We start from the raw sequence: 13862 nt of genomic DNA on the forward strand, positions 1-13862 counted from the left end.
CCTACAATATCACTAAGCAGAGGGAAAGGATTTAATTTAAAATGTTATTAAAAATATAATAATAATGACAGTAAATACTGTAAAATTACTGAAGAGACAATTTCTCAATGGACAGTTTTGTTATCGTGAGCATCGCATGATTGTTGTTGCAGCAATAATAGTGTTTTTGGAGGTACAGTATACGAATGTAAAAGTTGGATGGAGGGGGATAGAAGTGCACAGTAGGGAACAACAGGGAACCCGAGTACCACAGTTTGAGAACCACTGCTCTAATGTGTTTATTAGTGCATTTTTGTAAAGGGATATCAATGTCATTAATATAAAGAGTGCAATCAATGGTATGTTGTACACCTTGTTTATTATTATTATTTGGATTTAATTAATAAGCCTATAGTGTTGCTGTATGCTCGGTGAGGCATCAGAGGTGACATTTAAGACAAAGTAGGGTTCATTTTTGGTTCATTTTAATAATTTACGGTTGTCTAAAAAGGGAAAACTATTTATGAGATGAGGTGAGATAAACAATTTTTGGGGGAAAAACAAAATTAAATCAGCTGATGGTGGCGGTGGGAGGCGGGCTCAAATACGATCGGAAGCCATCTTGAAGGTTCGGATGAGAAGAAGCCTCATTCGTGCTCTCGGCTTAGTCAGCTACAAATTGACACAGCTTAAAAATATATGTTGAAAAACAAAAGACGATTTTCTTCGCTTACTGAGGTAACACGCGTCTCGACTCTGACATCGTGTTTGTGTGTTTAATCCTCCCCTTGACACCTGAGTCGTTTGCTCGGGAACATTTTTTGCCGTATTTAGCCGTCGTTAGCCAGCAAGCTAGCGTTGACGAGTAGCTAGGAAGCTAACTCGTCGACGTTGAATCTCAGTGTTGTTGAAATTGAAAAGGACAAAAAACGCAGAACGGTGACACCGACCGACACCTCACAACACAAAAATGTCGACTTAATGTTGAAAATAGTTTTTTTTTTTTAAATGTTCGTTTTACGGCGACGACCCCAAAACGCGAAGCAAATTTTCTCGTGCTAGTCGTTACTACGTCATCGTTTATTAAAAGGTTAGCCAGGCTATCCCCACTCTCGTCCAGCTAAACAATTTTTAATACCGTTAACTGGCAAATTCCCGTTTAGCGTTGTCTGTGATATATTCAACTATTACAGTTAAAGTCTTAATGTGCGTGACTGTGTATTTTCTTCCCCCAAACTACATGAGGGCTTCGCAGCCGCTAGCTGCTAACTTTAGGGCATTTATCACAGCTAGAGACCTTGTACTGGGGGTAAAAAACAACAAATTTTAATTGTAGAGTTTCGATTTTAGAAATAGTTTTTGTCGAGGCAGAGTTTTGCATGGTTGATTTAAATTGTGCAGCCGCTCCTTCGTCATTGGATTTTAACTATCCGAACCGAACGCTCCACCAGCTAGTTCGACATACATATTTAACAGATTTTACAGGTTATGGCCCATTTGCAGTTGTCTGAGACACATCGAAATTCAAAAAAGCATTCCTTCGCACACAATTGACTTTTGGTTTATTTGCAGTCTGACTGAGTGCTTTTGTGCTTCAGGGTTTGTATAAATCCACTGTTGAGGACGCAGCGGCTCGGAGCTACCGGAGATGGCCAGCTCTAACAAGTCGACCAGTCCTTGAGAAGCCAGCTAATCCCTCCCAGAGTTTGGATTCCAGACACCTGCTGTCAAGCGCCACACTTGCTAAAACCGAACTGCTTATTAAGCCTCTATTCCCAACAGAAATCTGTTCAAAAACATGAAAGGGATTTTTTATTATTTATTTATTTTTTTTGCTTCATGTCCCACAAATGGCAACATTGTGTAGTTAGAGGCAGGGATAAATATTTGGACACATTGTATAGAAAACACATCCCTGAGAGGGAAGGACTACTTTTGTGAGTGTTTCCAGCTGAGTGGATTCACTCCCCACTTGAGGTTCATCGTTGTTGGACTGAGACGCTAAGGAGGAAACATGAGCACTGCCAGGACGGAGAACCCGGTCATCTTGGGCTTGTCGAACCAGAATGGACAACTTCGGGGCTCAGTGAAGCCGACCGGAGCGCCGGGTGGCGGCGGCGGAGGCCTCCAGCAACAGCCGCTAAATCAGATGAAAGGCACAATTAATGGCAAACCCCTAACTGCTCCTGCGACTAACTCTGTCATCAAGTAAGTTGCGTGGTGACAAACACAGCGGGAGAGTTCTGTAACATGACAGACATCTGTGGTGTTATGTGATTTTTAAAATGTTTATTTATTTATTTATTTTTAAATTTCTCATGAGTTTGGACTTTTACAGGCCTGGAGATGACTGGAAGAAAAATTTGAAATTGCCCCCAAAGGACATGAGGATGAGAACTTCGGTTTGTACAATTTTTTTTTTTTGGGGGGGGGTAATGTTGGTAATCTTAAAACTTGGAATAGACGGATGTTCTTAATAAATCTCCCTAAAATATTGTAAACATGATTAAAGTCAATGTCCATATGAATTTCAAAGCAATCTTATCCCCATAATAAATTTGACAGTGGGAATGGTAGGGATGCACCCAAAAATTTTGGCTGTAAATTACCCAAAAGCCGAAACAGGATGTTGTGCTGATGCAAGCAAAAAAACGCATCCAACGTGCAGTTGTGTAAACTATATTGTTCGTTTTTTTTATTTATTTATTTTTTCTTCTCCCTTTAAATGGTGCGTCCACTTTGGCTAGCTAACACTGCTAACATGATGCAGAACTGTGTAGGTGAATATTTACTTTGTGTATGGTGTCAACGCAGCATTAGTAACTACTAATCACATCCATGGTGGCGAATAAGCTACACTCTGGAAAGTATCACGAAGGGAGGATAAGGAGTAATTAACAGGAGAATGATGGAAAAGCATGCTGGTAATTGCTAAGCTATTGTGACGTCGCGAAACACCGAAATAAGTGATTGGGTGATACAGTACACTTGTCACATAGGTCTGGCTGGAATTGCGTTATAGTGGATAGTAACCAACTTTGAACAGCAAAATAGCAGGCAAGAAAATACACAAGACACTGTCTGAAAAGTTAATGAATTAGTACGTTACCATGTATATCACCTGAGAACAGGGCCTATATGGTTCAAAATATATTAATATAATAAATATTCATAAGATAACCTTTATTAGTCCCACATTGGGGAAATTTGCATTGTTTCAACAGCAATAGTGTATACAGGAAATGCAAAAATAGCACACGAGAAGACTTTTTTAAAAGTATATTGCACAAAATAAACAAACCATTGTCTGTGCGTAAACTTTCCAAACTGCAATATTGTTTGTTTGCAAAATAGTGCATTTTAATTTTACTTGATCCGATTTGAGACTTTCTTTTACTACGGTTGAAAACAAAATCGGTAAATGTCTAAGCCATAGACAGTTTTGCAGATGGCACGTTGTGGTCTCTTATACTTTGGTTAAGGCTGCAACTGCCATTACAAGGTTGATGCAATACATAAAAATAACATATTGAAGCTGTAATTTAACGATTAGTTATACAGTGAAATTTTTTCCATTGAACAGTATTCAGAATTCTTGTCCCGTGGTAATGTTCTTGACATAATCTATAACAAAAAAATATGGAAATTGAGAGCAACTGTTGCAGAAGTGAATTTCTATAGGTTGGCAGTTCTGCAGTCATAACCGTAAATGCAATTTTACTAATAATTGGCATAATGATTTCCTTCGGTTTTTGGCCTTGGTTTCTTCATTTTTGGTTTTTGGTTTCAGCCAAGAATTTTCATTTCAACAATCACATGGTAATTGCGTGGTGGGGTACCGATTCTGCCGCTAATGGCTAAAAACGGCAAGTAACTGATGTTCTGCTAGTTTGTTTTTATTGCCTAAACAGTTTTAAGTTCAATCTGTAAGTATACCACAAGTACTGCCAATTTAACCTCTTACAATACCATTAAAAATGTTTTTTTTTTATTTAGAAAATTGTGACTTCCACTAACAACCCAGGCTAAATTTAGCTCCTCCCAGACATAAAAAGCTTGCCTCTGCCGATATGCATAACTTCATTATACTTCCTTGACACCAACTCCTGTCTAGACGGCTTTGGTAGTTAAGGTTTTTCTGAAAGAGAATTGGGGGGGAAAACACCAGTAGGTGAATTTATGAATAGTGAAGCGCATTTTTGAGGTGTATTACTTAATTGTTAAACTAATGATCTGAAAAGCTTCCAGTTACAGGTGATCATGTTTACTGTGCCTCACAGGATGTGACGGCGACAAAAGGCAACGAGTTTGAAGATTACTGCCTCAAGAGGGAGCTGCTTATGGGCATCTTTGAGATGGGCTGGGAAAAGCCGTCTCCCATCCAGGTGCGTTTCCTCTTGCGCAAATGTTTGATGTTATCTCTGCTGATGCCAGTGTCATGTCACAATGGTGAGGAAATCAAAGTATCCCTTACCACTGCTGCTCGTAGGAGGAAAGCATTCCCATCGCGTTGTCGGGGAGGGATATCTTGGCCAGAGCCAAGAACGGCACAGGGAAGAGTGGAGCCTACCTCATTCCCTTACTTGAACGCATTGACCTGAAGAGGGACTACATACAAGGTGAGCATCTCTATACACTGTCACAAGGGTGGGCAATGTATTGCCCAGGGGCCGCCTCAGGCCCACTTGGTTCCATTCATCTGGCACACAGTGTTTACATTGTCAAGTCCTTTAATATTAATTACTTTAGGCGCCCATCCAATACTGGTTAATTAAAATGCATTTTCATTTTTTTTACTTAAATCTGTTAAGTGTAATTTTTTTCTTTTGATTTTCAACATTTAGTTTATGACTCATATATGACAAAATAATTTGGCTTCAAGTATTTTATTAAAATAAGGATATTTATTAATTTTTTTAATTTAAAATTTAGCATTGCTGTTCCTTAAATTGGTAAATTAAAATTCATTATTCATTTCTCGTTAAATGTCTTGTGGGTAAATACTGTTGTTTAGATTTTTTTTTTCCAAATGCAATTTAAAAACGTATTATGAACAATCTAGTTAATTTGAATTTTATTTTATTTATATATAAAATGCGTCATGAGCATAAATTACTTTAAGAACTACAGGTACATCGCAATAAGTTAGTGAGAAAATACTTTCCAGTGGGCGAATCCCTGCCTAACTACTAATATTAAAAATCATTTGCATTTTATTTTCTAGAGATGGTGTATTTTTTTTTTTTTTTTTTTTTGGCTATAATCAAAATTATGCATATGTTTGACTGTGTGTAGTTTAAGTTAAACTACCTAACTTAAGCTTCTTCAAAGCTTTTAATGACCTGACCCATCTGTCAGTTTTTTTTAAATAAAAAGGGCCTTTAGCACAAATGTTTGCCCACCCATACTGTACTGTGAGATAATGATGCTGAATCAGCATATGACTTTTACTCTTTTGTCCCCTCCTACCCCCAGCATTGGTCATAGTGCCCACCAGAGAACTGGCTCTGCAGGTAAGCCAAATATGTATCCAGGTCAGCAAACACATGGGGGGCGTGAAGGTGATGGCAACCACGGGTGGAACCAACCTACGCGATGACATCATGAGACTGGATGAAACGGGTAACACTTAACACCTGGATGAGACTTCTGCTGACTATTTGTATCAGCTTAAAATGGTTTTTGATTTCTTTCCCAGTTCATGTGGTCATTGCCACTCCAGGGAGGATTTTAGACCTCATCAAGAAAGGAGTGGCCAAAGTCAGTCAAGTGCAGATGATTGTTCTTGATGAGGTGGGATGTGCTCTTAATTTTTCTGTCAGGCTGCATTAGTCCCGTCCCCCACCCCCCAACTCTGTTCTTTGTCTCATTTGCCAACAGGCTGACAAACTCCTGTCTCAGGACTTTGTGGTCATGATGGAAGAGATTCTGGGCTTCCTCTCCAAACAGAGACAGATTTTGCTTTACTCTGCTACCTTTCCCCTAAGCGTCCAGAAGTTTATGGTATGTTTTCGAATGTTAGTCTTATTGAATTTACAAGTGCGTACCACGGGGTTCTTTTGAAAATAAAAAGCAGGGGTTCTTTACTATGTTTTATATTACATAATTTTATTTCCCAAGCATATACATAGGATTAGTAGTTGTTAGTCAGCCGCTGCAGAAAAAAAATCGAGCAGTACAATAATCCCTGTTCATCGTGGGAGTTATGCTTCTGACCTGTGATATGATATAGAGTGAGGCTACTTTTTATTAGGTTAAGCCTTTAAATACGCCTCATGCATGTGTTCAACGTATAAAAACATACCTAAACACAAAAAAGGTTTATTCATTCTCTTTGTACCTGGGGCCAAATGGCCGGGCGATTGTTGCTCTGCCTCATACTTTAGCTGAGCTAGCTGTCTCGCAGACAGGTTGTTCCACATCTATCTATCTAGCTATCTATCTATCTATCTATCTATCTAGCTAGCTAGCTAGCTAGCTATCTATCTATCTATCTAGCTTGGTAGCTATCTATCTATGTAGCTTGGTAGCTAGCTAGCTAGCTATCTATCTATGTAGCTTGGTAGCTAGCTATCCATCTATCTAGCTTGGTAGCTAGCTTGGTAACCAACTGTATGCTTTATTGGTAGAAATGGGCCAATTTATTATTACTAAGTAACTTGCAATTACATGGATTAGCCACTGACAGAATGAAACCTCTTTGTCCTTTTATAGTGGGGTAGGGCCTACTCATGCGAGAAAGTCCAAGTGCGTACTTGGCTTTGGTTTTACTTGGCTGGGGGACTTCAATGCTCACGTGGGCAATGACAGTGAAACGTGGAAGGACGTGATTGGGAGGAACGCCCCCACCGATCAGAGCCTGAGCGGTGTTCTGTTATTGGACTTCTGTGCTCATCATGGATTGTCCATAACGAACACCATGTCAAAGCATAAGGGTGTCCACACGTGCACTTGGCACCAGGACACCTTAGGTTGCAGTTCGATGATCGACTTTGTTGGTCGTGTCATCGGACTTGCAGCCGCATGTCTTGGACACTCGGGTGAAGAGAGGGGCGGAGCTGTCTCCTGATCACCACCTGGTGATGAGTTGTCTCCGATGGTGGGCGAAGATGCCGGTCCAACGTGGCAGGCCCAAACGTATTGTGAGGGTCTGCTGGGAACGTCTGGCAGAATCCCCTGTCAGGAGTTTCAACTCCCACCTCCGACAGAACTTTGCTAATGTTCCGGGGGAGGCGGGGGGAGTCAGAGTGGACCATGTTCCGCACCTCCATTGCTGAGGCGGCCGACCGGAGCTGTGGTCATAAGGTGGTCTGTGCCTATCGTGGTGGAAATCCTCGAACCCGTTGGTGGATGCCGTCAAGCTGAAGGAGTCCTATCAAGCCTTTTTGGCCTGTGGGACTCCTGAGGCAGCTGATGGGTACCGGCCGGCCAAGCGGAATGGAGCTTTGGTGGTCGCTGAAGCAAAAACTCTGGAATGGGAGGAGTTCGGTGAGGCCATGGAGAAAGACTTCCGGACAGCTTCGAGGAAATTCTGGTCCACCATCCGGCGTCTCAGGAGGTGGAAGCAGTGCACCATCAACACTGTGTATAGTGGGGATGAGGCGCTGCTGACCTCGACTCGGGACGTTGTGAGCCGGTGTCCGGTTTGGTGGCCTCAGTATTGCATCTCTGCGTTTTGGAGATGATGTGGTTCTGTTGGCTTCATCAAGCCGTGATCTCAAACTCACACTGGAGTGGTTCGCAGCCGAGTGTGACGCGGCTGGGATGAGAATCAGCACCTCCAAATCTGAGACCATGGTCCTCATTCGGAAAAGAGTGGTGTGCCCTCTCCAGGTCGGGGATGAGATCCAGCCCGAAGTGGAGGAGTTCAAGTATCTTGGGGTCTTGTTCACGAGTGAGGGAAGAATGGAATGGGAGATCGACAGGTGGATCTGTGCAGCGTCTGCAGTGATGCAGACTTTGTATCGGTCCGTTGTGGTAACGGAGGAGGTAAGCCGAAAGGCGAAGCTCTCAATTTACCGGTCGATCTATGTAGACTTTGTATCGGTCTGTTGCGGTAAAGGAGGAGCTAAGGCGAAGTTCTCAATTTACCGGTCGATCTATGTTCCTACCCTCACCTATGGCCACGAGCTGTGGCCGGATACAAGCGGCCGAAATTAGTTTCCTCCGCAGGGTGTCTGGGCTCTCCCTTAGAGAGTGGGTGAGAAGCTCGGTCATCCGGGAGGATCTCTGAGTAGAGCCGCTCCTCCTCCACATCGAGAGGAGCCAGATGAGGTGGCTGGGGCATCTGATTCGGATGCCTCCCGGACTCCTCCCTGGTGAGGTGCTGCGTGCATGTCATGCCACTGGGAGGAGACCCCGGGGACGGCCCAGGACACGCTGGAGAGACTACGTCTTTCGGCTGGCCTGGGATTGCCTCGGGATCCCCCCGGAAGAGTGGATGAAGTGGCTGGGGAGAGGGAAATCTGGGCTTCCCTGCTAAAGCTACTGCCCCTGCGACCTGACATCGGATAAGCGGTAGAAAATGGATGGATGGATGGATTGACGGATACAAAACTGGGTCAGCTGTCAGAGGGGGCTTCTCTGGACACTTGTGTGACAAAACAGAGTTGTTGTTTAAAAAAAAAAAAAAAAAAAAGTAAAAATGAAATTGACACTTGTATAAATAAATTTTTACTCTATGGAGGTCTAAATAGCCAAAATATGAGACGTTTAATCCTATGCACAACACCTTTTTATCTTTGGTAGGGTCCACATCGAACTTTACTGTAAAAGCTTGTTTTTTTCCTTACTCCTACATGTCACTTAGTTTTGTTTTTCACCCCGCATTCCTCACATACTTTGGCCATGGAAACTCCTGACGCTCAACCTCTTAAATTCTAGGTTGTCACCAATGCTAAGGTTAGTGATATTAGTTTTCTCACCTCCATTACAATTGGTTGCCATAGTGAAGAGTTTGACAAAAAGGAGAACACAGAAGGTTTGAGGTGCGTGCGTGTGAGTGAGTGCTCAAGTAAACTGCAGCAGCTATTCCCGGAACTACACGGACCAGTCTCGTCTGTTGATTGCACTAATAAATAATAGCAATTCTGGAACTAACGGACTTTGCTCTCAGGTGTTTTGAGTTCCAGCCGGACACTAAAATTTCTGCCCTTGAAATCTGGCGTCTGTTGGTTCTGGCACTGTTAACACGAGATTTCACTCTCTCTACAATTCAGAACTAAGTAGTTCTCAGGCTTGGCATGTTTTCAGCATTTCAACCATATTTAATGTATTTAGAAATATATAATTTTCCAGGGTCTTGAATTTGCCATCTCATGCTGCTGCTATTACAAACCAGTTTTCACTGTGGTTGTAGAATTCGCACCTGCAGAAGCCCTATGAGATCAACCTCATGGAGGAGCTCACATTGAAGGGGGTGACTCAGTATTACGCCTACGTCACCGAAAGGCAAAAAGTTCATTGCCTCAACACCTTGTTCTCCAGGGTAAGATGGACTTTTCTGGTTTGATGCAACATTTAAAAAAAATATATAAAATCAAATAATTAGAATGTAACAACTGTATGTCACTTGTCTTCTAGCTCCAGATCAACCAGTCTATAATCTTCTGCAACTCCTCTCAGAGAGTGGAGCTCCTTGCCAAGAAGATCTCCCAGCTCGGTTACTCGTGTTTCTACATTCATGCCAAGATGAGACAGGTCGGGATGCAGTTCTGTCTGTCCCCGTGTACAATTGTTGTGAACTGATGCCTCTGTTGAAACTTGTTAGTCAGACAGGCTTTGCATTGTTGCCTAAAGCGAAGTTTTAGTTTTGTGTTCAATTCTTCTTTGTCTCCAGGAACATCGCAACCGTGTGTTCCATGACTTCCGAAATGGTCTCTGTCGAAATCTCGTCTGCACTGGTAAGTCTCTTGAATGATGTAAACGTGTTTTTCAAAACGAGTTGAAGGCAACTTTAGAAAGTTTGCTAGTTTGAGTTTTCTACTCTCAGCTAACAAGCCAGAACATGCTAGTGTTCTTGTTGTTGGCTACCCCCAACCTCCACGGTCACTTTTCATTGTGTGCCTCATAGTTTTTGATAGGCATAAAGCACTTTAGCTGGCCAAATGTTTGCTTTTTACTTCGACTAATGTCCAGTCTTTTTCTTTCAGACCTCTTCACAAGAGGAATAGACATTCAAGCTGTGAATGTTGTAATCAACTTTGACTTCCCGAAGCTGGGAGAGACGTACCTTCATCGCATTGGCAGATCTGGTGAGGACTGTCTTGTAGCCTTCACCTTATTTAGCTATGAAAATAAATAAATAAATGCATAATGCTCAACCTCATCACCCAGGCCGATTTGGACACTTGGGTCTGGCCATCAACCTGATCACATATGATGATCGCTTCAACCTGAAAGGCATTGAAGAACAGTTGGGAACAGAGATCAAGCCCATCCCCGGCATCATCGACAAGAGCTTGTATGTGGCAGAGTACCACAGTGAGAGTGGCGAAGAAGTTAAGCCATGAGCCAGTGAGTACACGCATGGTCCACTCCCGCCACCAATACCAACTCATGGGGTCCTTGTTTTACGGCAGTCCCGACATTCAAGGTTTCGCTGTTACGAAATATCATTTCAAATTCATCTTACAACAGTTCCCTAAAAATAAATGACTTAAAGATAATTTATTTTGGGGGGGAAAATGCAGCCGAAGTGTGCGTGTTCATGCACAAGTGTCGAATACTTAACCTGCTACAACCCAGGCTAAATTTTGCCCTTCCCGGACATTCAAAGCAGTCAAAATGCATCACTTCAACATACTTCCTTGATGCCGTTTCTATTTAGATAGGGCTTTGGTGTAATTTGGTGGCATTTTAGCCAGTTGGAGAGAGAGTGCGAAAAATGCAAATAACAATTAGGTTCCACAATCTTGACTAGGTGAATTTATGAATTGTAAACCATGAATATGCAGGCCATTGCAAACTCCTCTTGTCATTTTTTCCCAGTTATGGATTATTTGTTATACGTTGTACAGTCAACACAGCCACTTGCTCCTGTATTTGTCTGGCAATAGCGCTAGCAAGCTTCCTGATCAGCTACTGTTGTTTCATGTCACTGTGTGGCTCAGCCAACTCAGTGTTGACCACACACAAGGAATTGCCACAGTGTATATTGAACAGGTTTAACATAAAGGATTGTCGGCGTTGACCATTTTTCAAGTAGATCAAATAGAAAAAACTGTTTCCCTAAACAGTGATTCCTGACCATGAGATCAGGTGTGCCTTATTAAATTAAATTTCACTTGAAGGCAGGCTATGTATTTATTGGAATGTACATTCAATTAAAAATGAGGTGATCAACTTGCCTGCCAACCTGGTGAGAATGATGACTTTTTTTTTTTTTTTTTTATAAACTGTAAATTCCAGATAATGGTCTGAAAATTGACAACAAATGTCTCTTTTATCAGTTTATGCCAGCAACATATTGACAGCCACAAAAACTTTATTCTCGTCGACTAGATGGCAGAAGGTACAATTAGTTTTATATGCAGCTGTTGCCATTCATACCACAGAATATGTACATTTGTAAGGAAATTTGACTTGTATGGTGTGCCGTGAAAATGTTCATTTTAAATTTTTGGCTCAAACATTGGCAAAAGGCTCCTAACAAAAAACAAATCACAGAATAATCGCTCAGGCGGATCGAGCTTTCGCAAGTGAAGGGAAACGCTTGAATTTGGCCTGTGTACCCCGTTTGACTTTTTTTTTCTTTCTCTCCCATAAGGACGTTTGTCCACCAAATATTGAGCTTTTAGTTTTCATGAGTACTCAAATGCAAGTACTTGTACTTGTTTTGGGATTTAAAAAAAAAATAGTGGTCTCAGCACACTTAACTCTTATGCCTTAGTCAACAGACATGCAGTAGACTACAATCTTAACTTTTTCTTGTCATTCACAGATCAGTCCATCCTCCATTCCCCTTTGGACCCACCCCAACTTGTATTTTTTTCCCCCTTTAACATATGGAGTCTTTTTTTATTTTTATTTTTTATTGCCTTCATCGGGAATGCGAACTTTGTCAGATGCATTTTGGAAGAACTCATTTCCCTTTTCATGGGGCTCAATGCTGCACTGCTTCCACTGAAGACACTCCTTCCTACCATGTCCCCTCCCAAAGAGGAAAGTGCGGGACCAAATGGAAGGCATATCCCGACATGCAGAGGTGACTCTTTGTCCAACTCGAAGCCAGCACCCACATAGCCCCACTTCCAAAAAAATGAACCTCCATCTGCCATTTTTGTTCTTGTTTTGGAGCCATTTTGTATGAAGTGCCTTAAGAAGCAGTCCAACTCGTTGTGAAGTAATAACCCTCGTCGTCATCAATCATAACCACTTTTTCATTTCTGCTCGTCCGGGGGCCTGCTGCGCTTCAGTCTGGCTTAACATTGCAAGACAAACTTGGATCCCCCCGTGAACAGAGATGCTGGAGTTTTTTTGTTTTTGTTTGTTTTTTTATTATTTTAACTACACCAAGAAAGCCAGACTGTTCGTTTTTTGAGTTAAGAAAAATTTGCTTCGAGAAGAGCCCTACACTTTCCTCTTGTCTTCAGTGGCAGCCGAACAAAACTTGGATGATGGTGCAGCCAGTCAACAAATTGAGTTTTGAGGATTCCTTAACCAGTGGAGTTTTTTATTTTAAATTCATTTTTTGTTTTGTTTTTTTTTGTTCCGCTCCCTCCTTGCTCACCTTCCTATGGATGGCCGTGTTTAACTCTGTGAGCCTGTGTAAATACCTTCATTTTAAGATTGTTTTAGACAAGTTAATGACAAGGCTGGTTGGCAACACAATACCAAGCCTCCCCACACATACTTGTTGGCACTGGAGACTTTGATTACTGCCTATTGGCCTGTGAGTTTATTTATAATTTTAGAAATGCCAGAATTTAGAATTCTAAAGCAAAAGACCTCTTTGCATGAAGTGTCATTGAGGCCAAGTGTCATTTGAAAGTTGCATTTAAATTGATTAGTCATGCGATCTTTTGCCAGCCTCAACGTGACGATCGGATCACATCGTCCGACTCGCTGCAGTGCAGCTTTCCTTGGCGGATGCTTTGTTTTTCCCTTGGCCTGTTACATATAGTTATACGAGGAGGAAGAAGGCAGCCATTTTGATTTAAACAAGAATGTCGAGTAGAAAAGCATCCAAGTGACTCATCCTACCTGGAAGAAAAATGTAGCAGGAAGTCACTCTCTGCGCGGAGACGTTTTAAAAAAACAAAAAACAAAAACAACACAAAAATAACCCGGGCCAGGTTGGCACTTATAACGCACACAGTTGATTTCAGGCAATAACACGGACGGCTTTTTGTACCCGCCATGCCAGCACGAAGATGTTGGTGAAGAGTCCTTAAGATGGGGGGAGGGGGGGAGTTAGGGGAATGGCTGTGATGGATTACTAAATGACTTGGACTGCAAACTCATACCGAGTTACTGGCTTATATTTTGCTGCCCTTTGTTTGTGTCTTGTTTGTTTTATGTGTGGGGTTTGGGTATACGTCCTTATGAAAACCTGATTTTGCACAAAAGCTCCCCGGAGCCTTTTTGGGAAGTTTGGGTTCCCTCTCGTGGCGAGATGCTCTTCTGACCGTTCTGACCAACACAGATTGTTTCAAAATGTTCCCTTCGTGTCCTTGTTGCGTCGGAACGGCAATTCCTCATGCTCGCTCGCATCTCATGTTGGCCCCTGAAGAGTTAATCAGTCATCCAATTAGGCTAATTTGGTGGGAGGGAGGGAGGGCTTTGTGTTTGAAGAAAATATTAATGTAAAGCCAAATACAAGCGAGCGAGCAGGGGATTGAAGCTTTGCAGACACTCGGCAGCTGTCTGCGACCTGGTGGTCT

The 13862-nt window shown here is 42.1% G+C and overlaps 1 protein-coding gene across 1 annotated transcript; it reads left to right on the forward strand.

The window, feature by feature from the left end:
- The first annotated feature begins 567 nt into the window (after positions 1 to 567).
- ddx6 (DEAD (Asp-Glu-Ala-Asp) box helicase 6) lies at positions 568 to 13547 on the forward strand. The gene is made up of 14 exons (XM_061782412.1): positions 568 to 717; positions 1578 to 2187; positions 2318 to 2381; positions 4260 to 4364; positions 4469 to 4598; positions 5455 to 5601; positions 5678 to 5772; positions 5860 to 5982; positions 9338 to 9466; positions 9562 to 9678; positions 9818 to 9881; positions 10131 to 10232; positions 10315 to 10494; positions 11921 to 13547. The coding sequence occupies exons 2-13, from the start codon at positions 1994 to 1996 to the stop codon at positions 10488 to 10490; spliced, it is 1446 nt and encodes a 481-aa protein (XP_061638396.1). The 5' UTR covers positions 568 to 717; positions 1578 to 1993; the 3' UTR covers positions 10491 to 10494; positions 11921 to 13547.
- The last annotated feature ends 315 nt before the right edge of the window (positions 13548 to 13862 follow it).

Source organism: Phyllopteryx taeniolatus, chromosome 8 (genome assembly GCF_024500385.1).
Source record: "Phyllopteryx taeniolatus isolate TA_2022b chromosome 8, UOR_Ptae_1.2, whole genome shotgun sequence".
Lineage (NCBI taxonomy): Eukaryota > Metazoa > Chordata > Actinopteri > Syngnathiformes > Syngnathidae > Phyllopteryx > Phyllopteryx taeniolatus.